The sequence below is a fragment of the Podarcis muralis genome, chromosome 8 (assembly GCF_964188315.1).
Source record: "Podarcis muralis chromosome 8, rPodMur119.hap1.1, whole genome shotgun sequence".
NCBI lineage: Eukaryota > Metazoa > Chordata > Lepidosauria > Squamata > Lacertidae > Podarcis > Podarcis muralis.
The window spans coordinates 51,104,679-51,128,586 of record NC_135662.1 but is presented as its reverse complement, the minus strand read 5'-3'; the positions used below and the strand labels follow the sequence as shown (position 1 = coordinate 51,128,586).

The following is a 23,908-nucleotide window of genomic DNA, read 5'->3' as shown; positions in this document are numbered from 1 at the left end:
ATGCTGCTCTTAATCCTTTTTTTTTAATTACAAACTTTATACTTCTCATCTTAATGATCCAGCTGTGATACTTACCCCAACCTCCTTCTGTTAATCATTGTATAATTTTCCAGAGACATGAATCGCATTCTGAAGCCCATTAGTGCTTCTTGCCATGACATATGGCTGTATTTTGATATCCCATTTGGTTAAAAAAAAAGATTTAGGAAAATGCACATAAAAGCTATGGTCAGAGGCCAATCCAACTAGTTAAGTTGTACTGCATCCTATTGAAATCCTCTGAATTGGAAGCATTAATAGTTAATGAAGGCCAGCAGTATGCTGTTTAGTTAAGATCACTTTCTACTTTTTCTACTGTTTTCTCACTAGTCAGGCTCAATTGTGATTTAGGTGTCAATCACAATTAACTTTCGCCCCACACTTTCTAGGCACAGATCCATGGTTTAAAGCATGGTGTTCCAAGGGCTCTTTTTGGCCCCAGCACTTTCCCTATGAAATCCCTTCTTTAACATTAAATTGGAAAAGATGGCAAACAGGGTTTTCTGTGGATTGACATTTGCTCCACTTTGCAGCAGTAAAGTGTAGATTATCACTGGGAAAGTGCCAGTGGGAAAAAGTGCTCAGACACAGCGCTTTAAAGTGCGGACCTGTGCCTGGAATTCAGAAAGTCTGGAGGAGCCCACAATATTATCTGGTTAAGATATGCGTATTAGAAGATGGTGGTGTTTCCTAGTGAAATTTTCAGCAGTTCTGTTGGTAAGCTTGATGTGTGCGCACGCAAACACACACACTATCTTCATGTATTTATGTGAATAACTATTTTAGGACTGAGCCCATTCACCAGAGACCTATACTGGTAATACACAGAAGCAGTAAACGTACTAATCTAACACTCTTATTCAAAATACATAAACTAAGCCCTACTGAAGTCAGTCAGACTTTGTGTAGGATGAGAATAGAAATGCTTTAATAACCTACTCACTCTACACTGTATTTCATTAATGTCTAATTACTATTAAGTGTATCCTAAGCATCCCTACATTTAAGCATACATAACTCATTTTAAATGTACAAATTGCTTATAGCCACTAGCACTCATTTCCTTACAGTTCAGTAAGGTCAGTACTGCAAAGGCATTAATTCAGATTGCCGTGCTACAGAAGCCATCTAAAAAGTGATCTGTGTATTCAGAAAACAATCATGTGTACAGACAAATCAATTTGTTTTTTTAAATAACAGTGTAGCATTTTTCACTGCCAAATGATACTTCTTTTAAAACTGAAGAACAGCTTGGATCTTTGGCAGTGGGAAAACAAGAAACAAAGCAGTTATTGTGCACGAAAGCTTTCTCCAATGTGAGCATACCAGTTTTTGGATTACAAACCAAGCCCTGTGGCTGTGAAAAATGTCACTTGTACAAAGCCAACTAAACCCTCAACTCAAGTAATACATTATGGGTCCAACAAAATCATATCACAGTAGGCCCACTAAAATCAATGGACCTAAGTTCATGATGTCCATTGATTTCAAGTGGTTTACTCTAAACATGACTTAGGTGGAGTCAACTTTCTGTCTATATTGCAAAGGCTTCATCACAATGTCTATCGAAAAAGGTGCACCAATTCATTCAAAGGAAAAAAATAATATATAAAACATAGTATGGAATCAGAGAGGGACGCGGGTGGCGCTGTGGGTAAAAGCCTCAGCGCCTAGGGCTTGCCGATCAAAAGGTCGGCGGTTCGAATCCCCGCGGTGGGGTGTGCTCCTGTTGTTCGGTCCCAGCACCTGCCAACCTAGCAGTTCGAAAGCACTCCCAGGTACAAGTAGATAAATAGGGACCGCTTACTAGCGGGAAGGTAAACGGCGTTTCCGTGTGCGGCTCTGGCTCGCCAGAGCAGCAATGTCACGCTGGCCACGTGACCCAGAAGTGTCTCCAGACAGCACTGGCCCCCGGCCTGTTGAGTGAGATGGGCGCACAACCCTAGAGTCTGTCAAGACTGGCCCGTATGGGCAGGGGTACCTTTACCTTTATGGAATCAGAGAGAATGTCATTCCATTAAAGTATGGTATACATTTGTAAAACTACCAAACATACCAGATATATATGAAAATGCTTCATGTAATATAATAACACTGAACATATCCTCATATATCATATGCTATAGATTATCAATACAATTACCTCTCTCTGGGTGGGGGGGGGGAGGTGTATCAGTCTTTCTTCTCACATGACACACATTTTTATAATTGCACTTTAATTACAAGTTCCAGATGTGTGAACTCACTTGAAACATCCTTAGACTTATACCACAACAAAAAGCATATTAATTTCTATCATTCCCTCTAATAGCAGACTCGGGTGGTTGAGTGCCAATCAATTTGGAAGCAAAATGGAGCGATTCAAAAATAATGCATAGTTTTTGCATAGTCAGGGGACTCCCTAGGTATATATGTGTTTTTAAAAGAAAAATTCTTAAACCCCCCAAACCCTGTCTAGTAAAGACTGGTCAGCTACTTGGATATGTCTGAAAAACTGAGGTGTCAGTAAGAGGGGAGGAAGAAGGTGAGCGTTTAGCAGGGGTGCTTAGAGGAAACTAGTCTACTCAAGCTCCTAAGAGCTTATGCTAAAGTATTCATGAGGAGAAAGGACTAGGTTTGGGGGGTGCATATCATGCAGTCAAAAAAGTCTTCCTTAACTATACAGAGATGGAGGAAGGCAAGGAAAAGGTAAACATTTTCCATCCTGAATTTCCAGAATCTGTCCCTCCCAGCCGCACTATATAGCTATGAAACACAAGTATTATAACTGACAGCTAGAACCGAACTTGAGTCATCTAGCACTATGTATCTCAGCAGGGGAAAGTGGGAGGGAAGAGAGAAAAGGCTTGTTTTCCCACTCCTGAAACTCCCCTCTTCATCTGAAGCCTGAACTGGTTCCTGTCCCAGGCTGGATGAAGCTAGGAGCAAAAGCACTTCTCTAAGGAGGTGAGGATGAACTGAACCATTTTGTCATTTATTTGTTCTCTCAAACACGTAATGAAATCCCCAAGCGTGACAATAACCCTCTTCAGGCTGTCCGGCATCTGTGTACACTAACACGCCAGCGGCATGTGAAGGAATCAGCATGCTAGCACCACTTTCATTCTCCGAAAGTTGGAGGGCAGCTGTGTGAAGTCATGGCGCAGACCCCTGCAAAATGAACAGAAGCAAACTCCCTGCTTTAGACTCTTGCTGTCACTTATTGGAGGGCAATGGGGAAAAGGAGAGGCAAGCATGCTCATACACACAAACACACACTTTAGTGTACAGCACACCGACGCTGGAACACAAAAAGTGGGTGCAGGTCCTCTACAGATTCAAAGGATCCCAAATTCATCCTTTTTTCCTCACCAGGAAAACTGACACTTCATCCAGTCTCAAAATGAGCTCAAGTTGACTCCATACCAACAATCTGTGGTGTTTCCTAGGAACGTGTTTTCATTTTGTTTTGTTTTTAAGGCTGTGGTGCTGATAGTATTAACAATCACATGAATCATGTACCACCTTGTCTTCATACATGGACAGCTAGAGATGGTCACAACCAATTCAGTTGCAGAAGGAAGCATCTTGTGTGAAGTGGCCATGATGAGGTTGCAATAGGATTTTGTCTTGGCAGCTTCCCACTCCCAGCTAAACAGCAGATCGACAGAACTGCAGCTTTATTAAAGTGACACTGAGTGGCTGCTCAGAATACCTTCTACTGAATCGACCATGGACTTTTTAGAAATCAGATCCTCCTAATTGAGAGTCCACGTTGTGTGTAGGCCAAAGGCACCCCACCCCCCCATCCATGGAGGGGGTGGGGGATGAGCCCGAGCACACAGTGGCCCCATGATCACACAACGGCCTGCTGGCCATTCAGAGAGTGGCACTGGCCATTTGGTTTTCACCTACCTCTTAGCAATCGTCACAACTTTGTAAGCTTGGGCGGTTAGGCACTGGCTTAGTGAGTTGTGGGGGAGGGGAGGTGCAACCATCACCTGCCCCTCCAGGTACAAGAGTATTCCGGTAAAGGAATCCACGGGTCTGGATTTCGTCCAAAGTCCACTGGGGGGCCTGGGCCATGCCAGGACCCAGCGGGAACCCCAGGGTGAGTGCCAGTTGGTGGCCATCGATGCAGCTCCCTCTTTTGGTGGTTTACCCTTCTAGACTTCCTGCAAGGTGGGCAGGAGTCAGATATAGTTATTGCCAATGCTGAAGCCAATACCAGAAGGATGTGTGTGGCGTTGTGGTTTAAACCACAGAGCCTAGGGCTTGCCGATTAGAAGGTCAGCGGTTCGAATCCCCACGATGGGGTGAGCTCCCATTGCTCGGTCCCTGCTCCTGCCAACCTAGCAGTTTTAAAGCACGTCAAAGAGCAAGTAAATAAACAGGTACCACTCCAGCGAGAAGGTAAACGGTGTTTCCATGCGCTGCTCTGGTTCGCCAAAAGTGGCTTTGTCTTGCTGGCCACATGACCCGGAAGCTGTACGCTGGCTCCCTCGGCCAGTAAAGCGAGATGAGCACCGCAACCTCAGAGTCGTCCGTGACTGGACCTAATGGTCAGGGGTACCTTTACCTTTTTAAGCCAATACCACTCACATTTCTGTAATCAATAAAGTTTTGGCCTAAATTTTGCCCATTAATGTTTAAACTAAAATTCTGTGTCAATGTGCTTTTATTATCCTTAGGGGTGTGCCAGGGCCTTGGCGTGCAACAAATTCCACCAGTATTGTTCTCAGAAGTAAATCAAATGTCTTTTCCATGGGTACACTGAGTAGTCCCAAACCCTAAAGATAGTACAAAATAAAGATTAAGCAACTGTTACATTAAGCAAGTAGTAGTGTCTGCTGCTTTTTCCCACCTGGAAAAAAAAGTTAAGCTTTCTAGGCAAAACAGATGTTTTCTATGTGAGCAAAAATTATGAATACATTTAACTGAATGTTTATAGCAATAGCATCTGATTCTATGTAAAAGCGCACCCTGGGTCTTTAATATTATAATTAGAATGCAAGACAGGTGGCTTATTTGTACTGGTTTGCATTTTTTTTTATTTAAAAAAATGACTCCAATACAAGAAAACCCATAAATAATTGGGGTCAGAGTCTTAGTGCTTTCATTTATCATCCTTTTATCAGAGCAAACTAAATATTAATGGTAAAGAATCTTAACAGAAAGAGGTTTCACCCACAATGGAAAAGTTTGTGGAAAAACAGGGGTTTGTGGGGAGAGGGATACAGACACCAAACTGATTATATATAAAATGATATGAGTTTATTGAAGTGAATGCTAACAATCACCCAGAAAGAAGACATTTATTTCTTAATATCGGAGATGAAGACGATGATGTAAGCCACTTCTATTCCTTACTCAGTCACAGTTATTATTTTTCTTTTCTTTTATTGATTTCTTCATCTTGATATTTTGCAGTTGTATTTTTAAAAATTAATAAATATTTTTTAAAAATGAAAAAAAAAGAGGGAGAGAGAAGCAAACTAGCAATTGGAGCACTCTCATGCTTTTTTCTTGCTCAGTGGAATAAAACCCTCAGCTAAAATCTCCTATGAATCAGCAGAAAGTACACTGGATTTCCTATCAGAGAATGTTATATCTCACTGCAGCAAAAGCAAAGTTGCTTTAGGGCTTTACTTCTCAGCTTCAACCCCACATATGAAAAATGGAAAAATGGAAGTCCTCCAACACACAACTGATATGAAGGCCAATCAAATCAATATCATTAGAGACACATTAGTACATTACTGCTTGATACACGAGTATTAAAAAATGGTGAAAGTCAACTAAGCTTTGTAATTTTTCATCTAAATATGTTGTTGATTTATTAATTAATACATCTTTTTCTAGCAAAACAGAATGATGAAGCAGGTTATTGCTGTTCTGCTTAAGGTAAATCATTCTTTAAAATAAATATAATACAACTAAAGGTAACAGCTTGTTAGTTTAAAAGATTATGTAAAATTCACATGCACAGCTCGGTATGCACCAATCTGTCCATTTTCGTTGTCTCTGTTTCTAACTTTTCCTATCTTAAATTCTGTTCTCTATATTCCTGCAGCAACTTGAAAATTTTGTTGAAAAACTCGTGAAAAACTTTGTACATTGCTTTCACTAATGCATGCATTTTTGTACACACTGTTTCAGCTTGAGAACTGCATCACAAGATTCATAAAAGCACAAATATAGAAAGATAGCTTGCTAGTTTTGAGAAGCGCAAATTAGATAGCTTCCTATTAAAATGCAAACAAAATTGAATTTCTTCCCCATCTCTATACAACACCTCACAAAACCTTTGAACTTCTGGTTCAAAACTATCCTTTAGACTTTTGGCACACTGTGTGCTCCCCTTCAACACTCCTTTGCATATCCACTTATTTTCTGCAAACAGTAGAGATACCCCACTCCTGTTCTCTCTTACATACAGTGGTACCTCGGTCTACAAACTTAATCTGATCCGGAAGTCCGTTATTAAAACAAAAACCATTATTAAACCGAGGTGCGCTTTCCCTAATGAGGCCTCCCACCACTGGTGCCCTTCCATTGTTTTGATTCCATTCTTAGACTGATGTTCACAAGCTAGGACACTACTTCCAGTTTTGCAGAGTTTGTAAACTGAAGAGTTCGTAAACAGGGCTGTTCTTAAACCGAGGTACCCCTGTACTTAGATACCTCCACCACCACTTCCGACTAGGATGTATTCCTTATTGATAAGTGAGATTTAGAATTCCCATCTTCACCACCAAGTGATCCCAGGGCAGAAGTGCATATCCTCAATTTTGAAAAACGGGGAAAAAACAAAACCCATATCATATAACCACATTACTTTTAAAATGATTGTGGACTCTTTATCAGAAGAAGAATAGGGGGAGTATGACCCAGTTATTTTTACTTGATCCCTCAGTGGCTTCATCAAGGTATCCTTCTGAGCAGGCTTAGCAGGGTGAGTATTGGAAGCTCTGTTTTACAGTGGCTCCAATCCTACCTATGGGGTTGGTTTCAGAATATAACATTGGATGATTATCTTTTGGCTCCCTAGCTGAGGGATGCTACAGGGTACCATCTTCTTCCCAGTGCTGTTTAACACCCACATGAAGCCATTGAGGTCATTTATTAGGAGATTTGTGTTGTCAATAATCTCCTCTACTTTTCTGCAACTGATATGATTCAGTTGAGACCATGCAAGCATTGCACCAATGCCTAGACTCGGTGGTGAGCTGGATGATGACCCATAAACTGACTTTGATTCCTGGCAATAGCAAGGAACTATGGGTGAACAGTTCCTGAATCCTGGATATTGGTCCACTGGATATTGGTTTTGTATGGGGTTGTATGCCCGCTGAAAGAGCAGGTTCATAATCTGGGGGTGCTTCAATCTTTGTTGCTAGAGGCCCAGGTGACCTCAGTGGCTAGCAGTGCCTTTTTCAGCTCTGGTTGGTTCACCAGCTACAGTTCTTTTAGACAGAGATGTCATGGCCACTGTACTCCATGCTATGGTAACTTGCAGTTTGGAATAATGCAATGTACTCTACATGAGGTTGCCTTAGAAGACAACCCAAAAACTTCAACTGTTCCAAAATGCAGCAGCCAGATTCCCCCCCCCCCCATATCCCCTGGACATAACACCTGGTTTAAAACAGCTGCAACTGGTTGCCAGTTCATGTCACGTTAGTGCTCACAATAGTATTTAAGATCCTATGCAATACAGGCCCCAAATATCTGAACAACCAGAACCTCCTGTATTGATCCTCATGGGTGCTGAGATTGACAGCGGGGCCCTTTGGTAGTTCCTCTGCCCTGAGGTTTAGGGGGTGGCAGCCCAAGAGAGGGCATTTTCTGTGGCAGCCTGTAAGTTGTGAGACTCCCACCCCACAGAGATGTGTCTTGCATCTTCATTATACAGCTTCCAGCAAAAGCTGAAGACGCACCTCTTTACCCTGGCTTTTGACACCTGAAGATGATTGTTGGTGATTGTAAGTTGTTTAAAACTGTTTTTACTATCATGTGTCAATGCTGTAAGCTGCCCTGGGACCTTAAGGTGATGGGCCAGTAACTAATAATAATAATTATAATAGGCCTGGTGCTTTAATTCTGATTTCACCCAGTGATTTTTTTAGTTCTGACTTTCATTCACTACTGACAGCTGAAGTCCTTCTTCGTAAAGTATATCTCAATCTGGCTACATAAATGGTATTCTTTTAAAGAGGCATTTCTTCAAAACTTGGTGGAGTCAGCGGTGTTCTAACAATAACCACAATGGGATCTTGTACAACACAACTCCTTCCTGGGTTCCTTGTATGATCTCATCAGAAACATCTTGTTAGGATGCACCTGTCAGTGATCTGCAAACCAGTAATAGAGATTCTGTGTATCTGGGGATGGGGAAAAGGGTTTCTTTTTTAAAGATGAATCATTTCTTCTAGTCAGAGAGATAGATTCGTAATAAGAAGACCAGGGAATAGCTGTTTGTTTTCATCTATAATCATCTCATTATAGGCAATTTTAATCACTTGCACTTAACAATCAGTTGCACTTAATAATGATCAGTCATTTTAAATGCTATTTTTATCAATTTCCCTTGATCAAATAAATAGAGACTTGCAGTTTTTTGGGGGGAGAGGGGGTCTATACACATGCACACACATGCTATCCAAACTTCATCTCTATATCTCTCCTATTTCTTCCCCACTGTCTTTTGTCAGTCTGTCACTAAAGGACTACAGAACAGAGATATGACAGCAAATCAGGGATAGTATATTCAATCACAATCAAAGTCTTTGGAAAAGGCACACCATAAGCCTTACAGAGAAAGTGATGGCCTAGAGCACAGTGTATTGTCAGAGGCCTGGAAGCACTTTAGAGCTGTGAAAGGTGTGGCAGGGGCAGCGGGGGGAATAAGTATCTGAACTGCTGTCTTGATGAGAACTCTGCCTGGTGCTGATTACCTTGGGAAGAAAAGATGCTTAAAGCCAAAGTAAAGAGAAACAGTGCTTGCCACATGTGTTTCATTATGATGATGCTTTGGATGGAACACTACATTTTGATCAGGAGGGAGAACTAACAAAATCCTAGGTATCTGGAACTACCCTATGTGCAAAGATAGGATTTCACAGTTGCTGGACTCCAAAAACCAGTTTGGGCAGCTGAAGTTAGCATAAGCATAATCAATGTGCAGAGATTATTCTACGTCCTTCACCACTATTAAAACTTTGCTAAGCAAGGTGCTGAACATAAGAATGGCCTTTCTATTTGGACCAAGCCCAGCATTCTGGACTTATATTAACTGACAGATTATATAATAGAATTGTAGGGTTGAAAGGGACCACAAGGCTCCTCTAGCCCAACCTCCTGTGATGCCAGAATATTTTGCCCAACATGGGGCTCAAACCCATGACCGACAGAGCTACCCAAGCATATGATAGCTATATAATCCAGATCTGGAAGTGAATCTGATATTTGCAGCTTGGGCACATCACACCATTGTGAACTGACTTATTACCCTGCCACTGATCTGAATATGGGAACTTTGGATTCAAAGGGAGGCAGGTAAGAAGGTAACCTGTCCGTTTTAGGTTCCTAGTTTTACTTTAGAAATTCTGGTGGAAACTGGGAGCTATTGAAATGCCGAGCTCATTGCTTCAGGAGAATTCTTATCAGTATTCTGTCCAAAGCAAATAAATTAAAGAACATTAGGGTTGCATGGTTAAGCAGTCAAACAAAATATGGAAATTCCCATAATATGGTTGCATGCACATCTTTAGCTCTGCCTGCCTGTGTACATGGATTTCCATACAGACTTTAATTACAGTATTTCTCAAATAATATAACAGTGTGTGATATTTCTCCTTCTCCTTCAGCTTCAGACACACATGCACAGAATCTGAGAGTGCCATTCGCTATTATTTGTATGCCAAACAATCCCCACTGAAAAACAAAAAAGCACAAAGTAATCCATTTTCACCCAGCATGCTCTACAATAACAACAAACATTTGCAGCTCGTCTGCTTCCAAGTCACCTACCCCTTCCTAAATATTGCCAATGTATGTGCAATCAGCCAAATGAGCTCAGCAATTAAATGCTTCATTCCCTACTCAAGCTAAAAGCTGGTTCATAATGCAGTATACCTGCCACAGTTCCACCTTTTTTTTTAGCTACTGTGATTGCAGGAACAACTAAGGCTGCCAAGAAGTCGTGTGTGTGCATTCATGGAGAGCTCACCTCATGCATTATGTTTGCCTTCCCCAACATGGTGCTCCCTCAAATGCTGATGAACTCCAACCCCCACCTGCACTAGCCAACATGGCCAATGGTCAAGGATGATGGGTTCAACATCTGGAGGGCTGAACATTGGAGAAAGCTTTCTTATGCTATGGTTTGGTATGGGAGAACTAAATGGATCCTCAGGTAATGTGTGAACTGTGGAAATGGAATAAGTATCCCAGAAATAGCAAGAGGTTTGTGGACAACATCACAAATCCATGGGGGCGGGGAGAAAGTGGTGCTGTGCAAATGTGATGTGAAGCAATTAATTGGAAGCTACTGAAATACCAAGCTCATTTCCTCAGAAGAATTCTTACCAATATTCAGTTCAAAGCAAACAAATTAAATGATGTTATTCAATTGCACAGCATGGGGGAAAGACATGAGGATGCAACTCTGGTCTTTGCATCTATTACTTTATCCAGTGATGTTCCTTAAAGTGCTATCCAAAAAGGTCAATTCCATAAGAAAAGGCAAATGCTTGAAAATCTAATAGCTGTAAAACAGCCATTTAAACAATCTGTTATTCCCTAAATATAAGAACATAAGAAGAAGCCTGCCTATTTAGTCCAGTATCCTGGCTCCCTCAGGAGCTAACTAGATGCATCCGGGAAGCCCATAAGAAGGGTCTGCCTCATTGTTCTTCCCTAACCACTAGTACTGTTTCTTATCCTGGAGGAATCATACAGCCATTGTGTCTAGTAACTCTATCCTCCATTAATATAAGTAACCTCCTGCTTTAGGGAATCTTAATTATCTAAACAGCCTCATTTCTGGAAATAAAGAAATCTTATTACAAAACTAAATCTATATATTATGTACTAGGAAATCTAACTTCCGATGTTTTTCTTCTCTGATTCTTTCATATTACATTGTTTAAGACTGGGATCCTTAATTCAACATTAATTCAGTGACACCTCTGTATATGATTGCACTGCACATCCCCCTTTAAAGCCATCTAAATTGGTGGTCATCACCACATCATCTGGAAGTGAATTCCACAGTTTAACTATGGTTCAATTCCTCCCAAGGGGAGGCTTCAGAAAGCTTAGAGGCAGATTAGTATAGAACCCCAGAGGTAACCAAGCAAATGTAATTTTATCTTCCAAGTCAGGCTTTGAAAGTGGCACTTTGGGAAACATAAGACCTTTTGAGACAGTTTCTGATCAAGCCAAACACATTCATTTTCCATTAAGGCCCACAAACCCTTGCAATTGCTTTCCTGATCCCACTGGCCAAGGGGCCGAGCATATTTCACAAAAGGTTCAGTGTCACTGTCATGGATACTAAGAAGTAGTGCCAGAGGTACCAATGGGGCTGAAGACTTTACACAGGTCTACCAGTGTGAGTGAAAATGGAAAGGTAGCAACAAACAAAAATCACACTTGAGGGATTTGTAGCATAAGGCCCAAGTCTTCTGAAATAAATGAATCTTACTTCCAAGTAGATGTCTCTTTATCACAACTTATTCTACAATAATTCACGATCACACTTTTAGTGGCTTCTGACAGACAAGTATCTCTGCCATAGGACATTTGATCAGATCTCCTACCTTTCCTACATAGAGGGGATCATTTCCCATGTATTCCTCCAGCACGAAGAACTGATTCCACACCCAGCTGCGTTTGGTTCGTGATCTCCCAGATTGGAAATAGGGCTTTGACCTGGATCTAGGGAGTTCTGTTTGACTCATCCCAGAAAGACAGAGGAAAAGCGCTATTATCTGCAAAAAATGGCAGAACTCCACCTTGCCAAACTTCATTTTTTCTTCTTCTCCCTGTGTGAGGAAAATAAAAAATAAAAAACCTTGACAAGAGAGAGTGGGCACAGTTCCAGTTGGCTTAGTAGCTGTAGCCTCCAGCAGGATGTCAGCTGGGAGTCCAGAGATAATAATTTGTGGAGTGTTCGATTAAAAAAGGTCTCCACTACTGAATAGCCTTCACAAGAGAAATGGTGTAAGAGGCACCTATAAAGGAAAAACAGAAAAGAACTGTTGTCAGAATTATTTCTTGGTAAATTACATTTCTTTCAGCTTTCATTTGCTACAACTTGTACTTTACATTTCGTCCATCAAAAGGAAGTGAGATGCAATATTTTGGCATTCTGGGTGCTTTTTCCTTTGATTACTGTTATTGAGCAATGGCTAAGTGTATCTATGTTTGAGAAAGAGAAAGACTGAGAGTATTTCTTTTTACTAGCAGAGAGCCTGTCAGGATTATGTCCTGAATTTAGGAATGGCCTCTACTGCCCCTTGGCAGTTCTAGCGAACAATTTGCAGGTGCAGTGAAGAAGGGCCTCTGAAGAGGCATGAACATGATAGGTAGGTTCATATGGCAGGATATCTACAGTTTCTAAGATATCCTGGTCCAAAGCCATTTAGGGCTTTAATGGTCAAAACCAGCACCTGCAGTATGAGACTTGGAAGAAGGTAATTTTGGGTGGGTAGTTGACTCCTTGGCCTGCAATCCTCCGCCATCAGGCAAGAGTATTTCATCCCAGAGACATACTTTCTAGGCTGGACACATTGGTAGTGACACCCTCTCAACTATTTCTAAGCACATGCTGTTCCTGCAATGTTACAGTAATGTTATACCAATGTCACAGGCAGATGCTCTGCCACTAATATTTAGCATCAGGGTGCTAATCCTATTGTTTTACAACAAGAGCTGTAAACCTAAACATTATCACAAGGAAATCTATTTCAGCGGACTGGAGCTGACACCTGAGTAAACATATTTAAGATTTAAAATGAAGTATGTGGTTAGTTGCCATTGTGCTGTATTCTTAAAGAATACAGTACAATGTTGGACCTTGGTTGAAGTAACATACAAAGCACAGGGCAACCTTGAGACTGCCATTATATCTCAGCCTATATTACTACCCTGGACTGTTGATAAAATAAAATGGAGGTGGATTGGGGGTGATACATATAACACTGTGAACCACTGAGCGAAAAGGTGGCATGAAAATATAATACAGAAATGAAGCACTTGCTTTTTCTTGGAATAGCTCCATCAACTTTAGTACCAATTAGTCAACCAACACATGCCTCCTTTGTGCAATGTTTGCGATATGTCTGTAATATGCAAATAGTCTGTAATGCAATATGGTGGCTTCAGGTGGATGGAACATAGTAACCTAAGCAACCATTTGTCTTATAAAATGTGCCCCCTCTCTCTGCATATGCTTCTGAAACCTAACTCAAAGCAGGTATCGTATTCCTTTCAATGATCTCTTTATTTTCCTATTTTCCTTTTTCTTTTTATAGCATTGTTATGCTATATGGCAAGTTGAATGTTTAGAACTTCTCTCAAGTGGAATGATTATATTGTAGGGTTTTGTTTGTTTGCTTGTTTGTTTTTGGCAAAGTGAGGTAGCCAAAGTAATGCTCTCCAGATGCTGTTTAACTCCAATTCCCATCAGTCCCATCAAGCAACCATCAGGGATGATGAGAACTGTAGTCCAACAATGTTAAGAGGGCAACAGGTTGTCTATCGGACTCTATCCCTGCCTTAAATAGTAAGTGCTAGTTGGCAGGCCAGACCAGGCCCAGAAAGTATCAAAAAGCAAAAGCCTAACCAGGGTGCTGTTGATTTAATTATAGCACGTTTGGATGTCTTAGGGGCAGGGACCAGTTCTGCTCCTCTAGTCACACAGGAAGCAGGTGTGGCTGTTGATACTCCAGTGGCCCCAGCAACAGGTGAAGCATTTGCATCCCAACAATGGAATTGCCCAGGGTGGCATTCACAATCTTTCAGTTCTTTCAGCTGTGATGCTCCTTTGCAATACTCTTCAAAAGGTACACAAGAACCATAACACAAATAAAAGCATTTCTGATTAGAGAATCCATTTAATGCCTTTTTATAGTACTTCCTTGTAGCAGAAGGTCTCTGCTTAAGAGGCTGGTGTGATAAACCACAACCCAACTGTGTATGCTAACTAAGCAGTAGCAATTTATAAGTCTTCCTACTTAAAACATCAGTGCTTCATTCTGTAAGGCAGAGAGAGAATATATTAGGTTAATGATCCCAATAACCTTAAAATACCAGGTTGGGCAGGAAGAAATGCTGGGGAAAGATTTTGCTTCTACTGAATCACCAAAATATTAAACCGCCATCAGCCAATCAGTCAGCAGAAATGTGTGAATGGTTATACATATACATATACCAGTTATGGAGATCAACATGAAAATGATATCAAAAGTTATATTACTGATATGATAACTGCAGCAATTGTTGGCGACTTGAAGCTGAGAAACAACTAACATCACAATACCAAATGATGAGTCATGTTGGATCCCTCCCCCCCCCCACCGGCCGCCCCACTTCTAAACACCTCAGGCAATTATTCAGCAACAGAGAGGCAAGTTGGCAGCTGTTAAGCCTATCATGGATTGCCAATAGTCTGGCCTTTCACTTGCAGTGTCTATCTTTTAAACAGAATGATGAAATCAACCTGGGGTTTCTAATTAAACCACAGCTTTAAATAAGACTTCACAATTCAACACAAAAGAGATGTCACTTTGTTTCTTTCCAACTAAATTCATGGGTAAACACTGAGATGTCTTTAAAAAGTGCAAGAATGAGGGTGACTCAATTCAGATATCATAACAAACTATGGACTGCATTAATAAAGGTTATTAAGCTATGGTTAAGCGTCCAAGCACACAGGGAAATTGTGATTTTTGATTTACAGTTGCTTCTCTGCATTTATGACTTCCGCCTTTTGTTTTCCATTTGCTCAGTGCTTCTGTTTCTATAAGGTACCTTGCCCAACAGCCACAACTATAGTTGCAATTATAGTTTGTTAATTCAGGTACAATAACAAACCATAATAAACACAATATACAAACCATGTTGTTGTTGTTTTTATTATACTTATTTCCTGATGGGTCTCAAGATGCTTTTGCAAATCCATTTCAAATCATGTTTGGTTTGCTGGCTGATAGAAGCCATGGTTTGTCCAGACATCCTACCAAACTATGATTCAGTTTCCCTAACCTTGACATGGTTTAACGGCTGAACAGTGCCTGTTTCTGCATCCTTCCATTACCGTTCTAACCACACAGATCCAGCTTAGTTGTAGTAGCCATCTGATATTGATAAACTGTCAGCTTCCTTCAGAGAGGCAACAGATTGTTATTTAACAGGGATAAAAATACCAGCTCAATTTTCATAAGAAATGTCAGTAAAACATTTGCAATATGTTAGGGCCTCTTTTCAAAGCACTTTGAAATGTCTTGCTCCCAGGAAACATTTATACTCGAGGATTGCCGTAACCTTTATTGTGACCAAAAAAAAAAGCTGCTATCCTTTCCTCTAAACCTGAAGAAGAGCGTGAAAATTGCCATGTGGAGAGCCACTATAATCCAAAGGCACAGCCATAAGCAGCAAACAGTCAAGAGCTTACCCACAGCCACCAGTGTGGAGCTATCAGAAACAAAGGGCTGCTGAAGGAAATGGCAGTCTCGTGTCGTTGCTTCCCCTCCATGGCATGTGTTTCCCAGTTACATCATATCTTGACATAATTTTGCTAAGCATTAGCACCGCTTCACTTTATTGGCGGCAGCTGGCAGGGAACATGCAGTGTAAAGAAATCAGGCTCTGATGTAAATTGAACTATATATTGCAAAGGACATGGGGACAAATATTGCAACGTTTTGGCTGGCAGCCCTGTGTTTATTATCATGGCTGCATAAACACTATATATTTAAACCACATATTGAAACCCCCAAAGAGTCCTGGAAACTCTAGTCAGTGTTAGAAACTCATATACAATCTAATCACTAAATGACGCCTTAAACTTGGGTTACGGTCGCCACCATGAAATGTCTGAGTGCTGTTTTTGTTTGTTGTTTTGGAGTGGACTTTATTGTTGTTGTTGTTGCTGCTGCTGCTGCTGTTATTATTTTCATTTCTACAGTGCTTTATGTTTTAAAGAACGAATCTCAAAGTGGTTTACAACACATGAAAACATCAAATAAAACAATCTGGAATAAAACAAATTCAAGTTTCAATGAAAATATTTCAGGTCCTTCTCTAAGTGACACTTTGTTTTCCCCAGTTGTCAACCTTGCATCTAGAGATTGCCACCTGGTTGCAATTGGACCTGTGTCATTTGCAAAATGCATCTGGTGACTGGCTAATTTTGAGCACTGACTGTAGTTTAAGGGTGCTGGTTCTCAGGATGGGAATGGGGGGGTCATGTGTTTTAGACGTGCTTTAAATATATGGTGTGTACACATTACATATATACTATCACCGTGGCATAGTAAGAAACCTTGCAGACCTTTTCATGGTAACAGAGGTCATCAATAACTCCCCTTAGCACAATGCTAAATATCTAAAAGAAGAGTTATACAAAACCACCAGAACCTTGAGCCAGATACAGTCTTGGGAAGGGGGCATCTATGCGGTTCTGGTGTCAGATCCACAGAGAGTGACTTTTTGGGGGATACCTGAAGAAAATAAACAAGTGACTAACCCTGGCCTACAAAACACTGGCATCTTTTGCAGGAAGCCCTCATTATTTACCCATTTTCAAGTGGGTTGAGCAGGATGTTTCATTGTTCTAATTATTTTTGTTCAGTTAAGTGGCAACACATTTTTCCAACTGGATAGTTTACTTGCTTTCGTCTTAATGGCTGTTATTTTATCTGCACAAATTCTTTACTTTTATTTCTTTGCCTTTCCAGTCTGTTTAACACTGCGGTGTAGTAAACTTCTAAAAAAAATAAATGGGAAAGGAATATCGAGTTTATAATATCCTTCCATTCTTGCAGAACAGTCAATTATTTATTAAATATACTTTATCCCCTGTTTCATATAGAAGTATGTACTAAAGCTATAAACACACAAATACACATTACTGAGCTATATGTATGTGTCGGAATAGGCATCGTTTCAGGATCATTTACTGTACAAAGTCGTTAAATATCATCACAGCTTTCATATTACTGAAAGGCCTTTTAACTGCCAAGGCATACATTCAAGGCTTGTGTTTGTCAGCTTCAGCAACTAATATTACTACCACTGAAAGCAATAAAGAGACTGCACCTTCCTCCTACGATTTAGGTGTCATTTGTGTCATCTCTGCTTCAAGGAGTAAAGTACTAAGTGAAGGAGAAAGTGACTCAAAGATTTTGTTTTAAAATGCACTTGTCTCAACCTTGAATGTCTTCGGAATGCACAATTGATGAACGGGCAAAAAGAGCTGGAGGAAAAATTATTTGCAGTTGCAATTAGCGTATATGTTAAACATCTAATTATAACTGAAGATCAAACAGTTCAAAAGGGTTTTCTTTAAAAAAAAACCACAAGTTCTATTAAAAACTCTATTTTTAACTCTAATTTGAAATATTTTCATTTTTTATCACTGCAGCCCATGTATTGTGAAAGAACTCAGCATTTTAATTCAATAATCTCTATACAAAAACACAGAGAAGCATATTCTCTGGTTCTTGGTTTTATATTGGGATAGGATACTGTAATCATGTATATTTTACAGAAAGGGTTTAAAAAAAAATATTAGTAATGAATGACTACTAAAAATCCACTCCAATATGTTTTAACACACATATTTAGTTCACTAGCCTATAAAGCTGTTGAGGTTGTTTTTTAATTAACAGTTCTTGCTACCTGCATGTAACCTTAAGTGTCCCATTGGGAAAGATATTGTATTCTAAAATATAGTGGCAAATAAAGTTTCACTTAATTTTTTTTGCACCTGATCTCAAGTACATTTGCTTGGAAATAAGCCTCACTGACTCTATGAAACCTATTTCCAAGTAAACTGATTTTTAAGGTTCCAACCGTAATATATGGAACACAATGCCCATATACCGTGACTGCAAACACAGTTACATGAAAGTTACAAAGACTTACTTCCAATAAACTGCCTTTAGCACTGAGCTGTGCTTCACAGTGTGCATATATGAGCCGTCATTATAAACAGTTAACTATTGCATGCGGCCACAGATTTAGACAGGATGCATAAGATTTTCCTCACCTCTAAAAATACTAATTATTATATTTGACTACAAATATGATCAGCACCATGATAGCAATAATTGCAATTCTAATCCAGTTAGCTGAGATGTCATGAATGAGTGAGCTTAACAGTGTTTATTAACATGGGCAGTATTTATATAGCAATTAAACTTTTGGGAAGTGGCATGTTCCTTTCCTTCCCTTACCTGACCTTTAGGCACAAATCCATCCTTTCCATTTACATCCCAAAGCCCACTTCACCCCAACTCTCGATCTGCCATTTTGGGGGAAGACTGATCTTCTGCACGAGGCTTTGCCCCATCAGTATTTTTCTCCTCTATTCCTGACTTCCACGCAACACGACCGCCAATGTATTCCTGTTATAACTTACAGACCCATAGAAAGGCAGCTTGCTCTAAGAACTTTCCATATCTTATCCATGTCATCCACAGGGCAAGAGTTCTCCATTGCAAGGTCATGTGCAGCCTTTTAATGCCCTCAATGCTTCTTTCACATCTATTTCCCATTTTCTTAATGGCTTTGGCTTCTCAGCATTATCGCACCGCCCAGTTGTTAACCCTGATTCTTACTTTCCTTGGAAACAACCCCGATATGGAGCGCAGACAATGGCAACTGGAAAATTATACCCCATCTAGGTCAACAGTGCAAGATCTATCCCTTCATCTTCACACTACTCCTCAGTCTTTCAATCAAGTAACGCTCTGTGTGTTGTGATAATTCCACCATTGACTGCTACCCCCAGAGTCTGAACTACGACCCCTTGAATACTTGTGGAAGCAGCAGGTCTGCCCCATGATAGCTGATCGGCTATAGCTACAGCATTTACAATTTGTCATTCTGTTTCACAAACCCACAGGGAAAACCAAATTGCTTTTGGTACAACATCTAAGTCCGCCTCCTGTGGGCTTTCAAGCATAACTGCACACCCCTCTCCAATCTTAAAAGAGAAATGTTCAATTTTTCAGGCATGTTCAATGCACCTTTGCTTCATGGACCCTAAGCAGGTGTGGAGGGAGTGGAATCTAGGTAGTTACAGCATACACCACAATTATAACTAGATTGTGATCCATATTACAACTGCTGACCCAGTTGTTCTCAAAGACAGAAGCTGTCTTATTGGGAGAAGTATAGGAGGGTTCCCTTAAGAAGACAGTTCTCTGAAGCTAAAGCTGGCTTGATTATATGCATTCAGTTCCCTGTATTAACTATTAAACTTGGCTAAATAGTCACAAAGGAGTGAAAACATATATGACATGCTTCCTGGTATCTACATCCAAGGAGCATGCACTGGTCCAAATATACGGTCCTGCTACATTGAACTAAGTCCCAGTTCTTCAAACTCACAAGAAAGGACTTGACAAGTTTGCAAAACAAAGAAAAGGCATACTTCTGGGTATGGCATGGTTTTCTGTAAGGACTATATACAAAAAAAAAAGTGATCATGATTCTTCACACAATGCTCAAGAAACAGGACTAAAGTGTATGAAGTTTTTACAACTTTTTAAGATGTGTGTTTAAATTTTACAACATGAAGTTGAGTAAACCAACCCATTTTCCTAAGGTTTTCTCAAATGAGCCTATGATATTAAAATGAGCACATTATTCCAGTCAAATGCCCCTAATTCTCTTTCTTTCTTATTCTGAAGATAAGTGGAGAGGGAAATCATTTCGAAGGTGAAAAAGAAAAAGCCATTCCATCATTTGGAGCACTTTATCCAATGATAGCCTCCTAAAGTGCTGCTTCCCCTGCCTGCCTCAACACACACACACATTCACATGAAGTTTGAGCTCTTCTATCATGCTTCCATTTGTCTTCCATTGAGGACAAAATTTCAAGAATTCCCCCAAATGTCCATTTGGGAAAAGAGAGGACAGTCTGTTTTTCTATGCTCTTTCTATAGCTAAAGCAGAGGTTCAGGAATCAAATCCAGGACTCAACTCTGCCTTTGTTTTCATTTCCTTGTCAAGATTAAGACATCTCCATATACAGAAGGGATTACTTTGTAGCAGCTCCCTCCCTGCAAAGCCACTATGTTCCCAGAGGAGGCACTCCTGTATTGCTGCTTATAGCTCCACATTCACACCACCTATCTTTATGCACCCCTTCTCAGCAAGGCTCATCTGATGCCTTACTGTCAGGAGAAAGCAGAAGATAAGTCTGGCAAGAAAGCACACATGAACAAATGGGACCTCATCAGCTAAAGAAGACAGTTGAGAAGAAAATGTTACTGCAATATCTGGTTGCGAGATAGACAATGGACTCTTATTTCATCGTAGGCTGTGCTAAGAGTTTCTCAACTCCAGATCACTCAAAAGTTGAAAATAAGCAACTTCCATTAACTACTTACATTTTTTAATACTTTGGGATAAAAAAAAATCTTCTTCACTCAAAGGATGTTGACTCAGGATGACATAAACATGGTTTTCTATAGGAATAGCAAATATGCCCAGCCCAGCGGCTGACTTTTCTAAAGGTTAAACACATGCATGCACCAAAGACCTAGGGTGCAGGTTTAAGGCATTGAAAACAAGACGTCAAAATGAGGACCATACTTCTTAGGCAAAAATGGCCATACTCTAGGATGTATTGCAGTTCTACAGATGCTCTGCAGTTACCCTCTTACACACAAGGAAAGCAGAGCACTGTGGTTCAATCAGCACAGGGAGACTTAAAGAGTGTCATTGTTAACACCATCCCCCTGACCTATAAGCGGTACTTAATTAGTTATAATCTTTCACTTTTTAAAGGTACAATGTCCTCCAATTAACCTTGAAGACCTTAAAAGTTTTTGCAGAAAGATGATCACTATTAAACACTGGATGGTGCTGTGTCCCTCGCCCTCTTATCTTAACCAGCTTAAGCCTTCCATGTGTACTTCTAGCAAAACCTGAAAACTTTTGGTATTCGCATAGGAATATCCTTACTGGTTTAGATCATCATTCATCCATCTCTGAGTCCTGCTTCTGTGTCTAATCTCAAGTATTTTCTGTTCATAGGAAACCTTGATCAGCTTATTTTAATTCCAAACAAAACATTGATCAATTAAGCTCCATTTCTGTCAGCTGATTTATTTACTTATTTGAAATGTTGCTACTCTTTATGAACAGCACAGGCCATACACATTGTACTCCCTCAGGTACTCACACCTTGTGGTGCTTTAAAAGTTAGACTTGGGAGGTTTTGAACTGAAGACAAAGCTCATCTTCAGTCACAGATTTCAAAGGTAAATCATGACAGCACAGCATGGAAATACTTTTAAAGAAACCCATAGTTATTTTTTTGCTAAACACCCTGAGTACTGCCATGCCAGTTATTATCAATCGTTGCTGGTATTTATGTATCTGCAGCTTTACAATTTATATTCTGACTGCCAGAAAACAACCAGACCCCTCAATACCATTTCCTGCCACTGACCCGTCAGTATATCTGGCTACCTGACATATTAGCACTCACACAAAATCCCAGAATCCAAATGTCAAGAGAAAAGCTAGGTTGTTGTCTTTTGCAAAAGATGAACATATCTGACTTTCACTAAAAGGCATAAATGGAAAGGACACCTAAATTCATCTACCATCAAAATTAGCACAATATAGTCAGAGGGGTGCCTACAGTAGCCTATATATCACTACCAAGAGGGGTTTTGGTTGTAATTGATGGTGGTGGGCTGCTTGTGTCATCCTAGCAAGGTATAATTATATCCAACAAAGCCTTAATATTTTTATTTTCCAAAAGAAAGAAGGGAGGGGGAGAGAAAGGACAATATGTCCTGTTAGATGAAACAATGAAGTCAAGAGTGTCATTTCAAGTCTGCTTTGACTCCAAGCACTTTCTATCAAACACGGCTATTCTTCCCAACAACTGAAAAGGATTAAAGTATCAACGATTCCATTTGCGGAATCAAAAAAAGCTTCACCGAGCACAGTCTCTCCCTCCCCCCCTTTCCTTAAACCCATCCCTAACAAAAGTCATCCTGAAGGCAACAGGGACTCACCTGACATCACAAAAGGAAGACCTGAGCATTAGACAAAATGTCCATTTTACTTTATCGATCAGCAGGACGTTTGATCAGCTAGGCAAGCAGGGCAAAAAGCCAAATCTAATTTACAAAAAAAAAAAGGAAAAAAAGAATCGGGGGTACACGCACGCACATGCACACGATGGAGGTCAGCAGGAGCCAGTCACACACCGCAGAGGGAACCTCACTAAGTGCATGCTAATTAAAAACACGCTCTCACTTCCACCTTTGCAAAAACTGCGAAACAACCCGGCTTCCAAAGGATGGAGACGGCAGAGGCGCGCGGAGATCTGCCTGCATCACTAGCCTTCCAGTCCACAGCATCAGTACCAGCAGCAGGCGGTAGGACAAGCGCAAGGTGGTAGCAGTTTAGCTCTCCAGCAAATTGCATGGGGCGGCGGGGAGGGGGATGAGAAGCTTTGCCCCCTCCCTTGCTTCCTTTTGCAAGAGTAGCTGGCTTCGTCCCAGCTGCCTACGTGATCTACCTCCTGAGCCATTCTCGAGCCGCTTTCTTTCTAAGGGTCCTTATGGAGAGTTTGTTCCCCGCGATCATATCTTGCTATCTATGGCATCGACTGGTGGGAGGGCGAGGGGAAGAGGCAGCAGAAGTCCGCTCCGGGTGCCTTTTGCAAGCTCGGCGAAATCGAGCATTTCTCCCGGGGAAGCCTCTTTGCCCAGGCAGCGTCTTTGCCGCCAGCGAGCGACGCGATCGGCGAGGCAAACTTCGGAACACGATCCCCTCGCCCGCCCGTCTAGCCGCAGAGCGGCAGCTGACTTTGCCCCGGGACTCGGGAGAAAGGCTTGCGAAGGAGGAAAATGCGAAGAGGGAGGGGAAGGTGGGGGGAAATTAACCCGCCGCTTTCCCTGCAATTGCTCTCACGATGCAGCCTTACCTGCTTATTCCGCGCTGCTTCCTTCCCCGCGCGTCTCTCTCGCCTCGCAGCCGCCGAGCCAGAAGCCTTTAATCCAAGCGGGCCAGCGCCGGAGCGGCGAAGTCCTGGCCGCCTCTTCTCGACCATGTGCCCGGGCTCCGCTCGAGAACTTGCTTCGCCTAGGCGAGCGGCTTAGCTTCGGGCGGACGCCGACACAGGGGGTTCCCTCCCCGCCAATCGGAGCCTGCCGAGAGGCCGCGAGAGCCAATGAGCGGCGAGGGGGGTGCTCCTGCGGCGCCGGGCCCCGCCCCGCCCTGCCCAATCGGCGCCGTCCGCCCGAGCGCGGCGGTTCAGCGGCGAGGAGAGCCCCGTTTCCCCGGCCGATCGCGAGCGCTGCGCGCCTTGCCTTCGACCGCTCGCTCGCTCGCTCGCTTGGAGAGAAGAGGCGGCCGCGCTTCCTGCGCCTCGACTGGCGATGGAGAGAGGAAAGAGATCCAAGGAGAGAGTCCCCAGGATGCGAGGGGCGGGCGGCTGCAGTGCAAGTCGACCCCGGGATCCGTTTTAGGGAGCCCATTCGGAAGGAAAGAGATCCAAGGAGACCGCTCTAGACCGGGAAGCAAACTCCCGTGACCAGCCTTCTTCATTAGGCAGAGGGAGGCCTCAGGCGGCCCATTCGAGGTCTCGGGAAGAAGGCAGGGAAGTGCGCCTTCCTTGGTTTAT

At 41.6% G+C, this 23,908-nt stretch overlaps 1 protein-coding gene across 5 annotated transcripts in view; it reads right to left on the bottom strand.

Moving 5' to 3' along the window:
- Positions 1-23,421, bottom strand: part of CDH7 (cadherin 7) — a 111,131-nt gene extending 87,710 nt beyond the window's left edge. The window contains exons 1-2 of one of the 5 annotated variants that reach the window (XM_028737433.2): positions 23,210-23,421; positions 11,844-12,068 (exon numbers count right to left, since the gene is read on the bottom strand). In XM_028737433.2, coding sequence (XP_028593266.2) covers positions 11,844-12,068; positions 23,210-23,335 — 351 coding nt within the window. In that variant the 5' untranslated portion in view covers positions 23,336-23,421. Of the gene's footprint in view, positions 1-11,843; positions 12,258-22,292; positions 22,772-23,209 lie in introns of those variants that run through there. The other 4 variants (XM_028737432.2, XM_028737435.2, XM_028737436.2 and 1 more) reach the window with 4 other exon arrangements.
- Between the last annotated feature and the right edge of the window lie 487 nt (positions 23,422-23,908).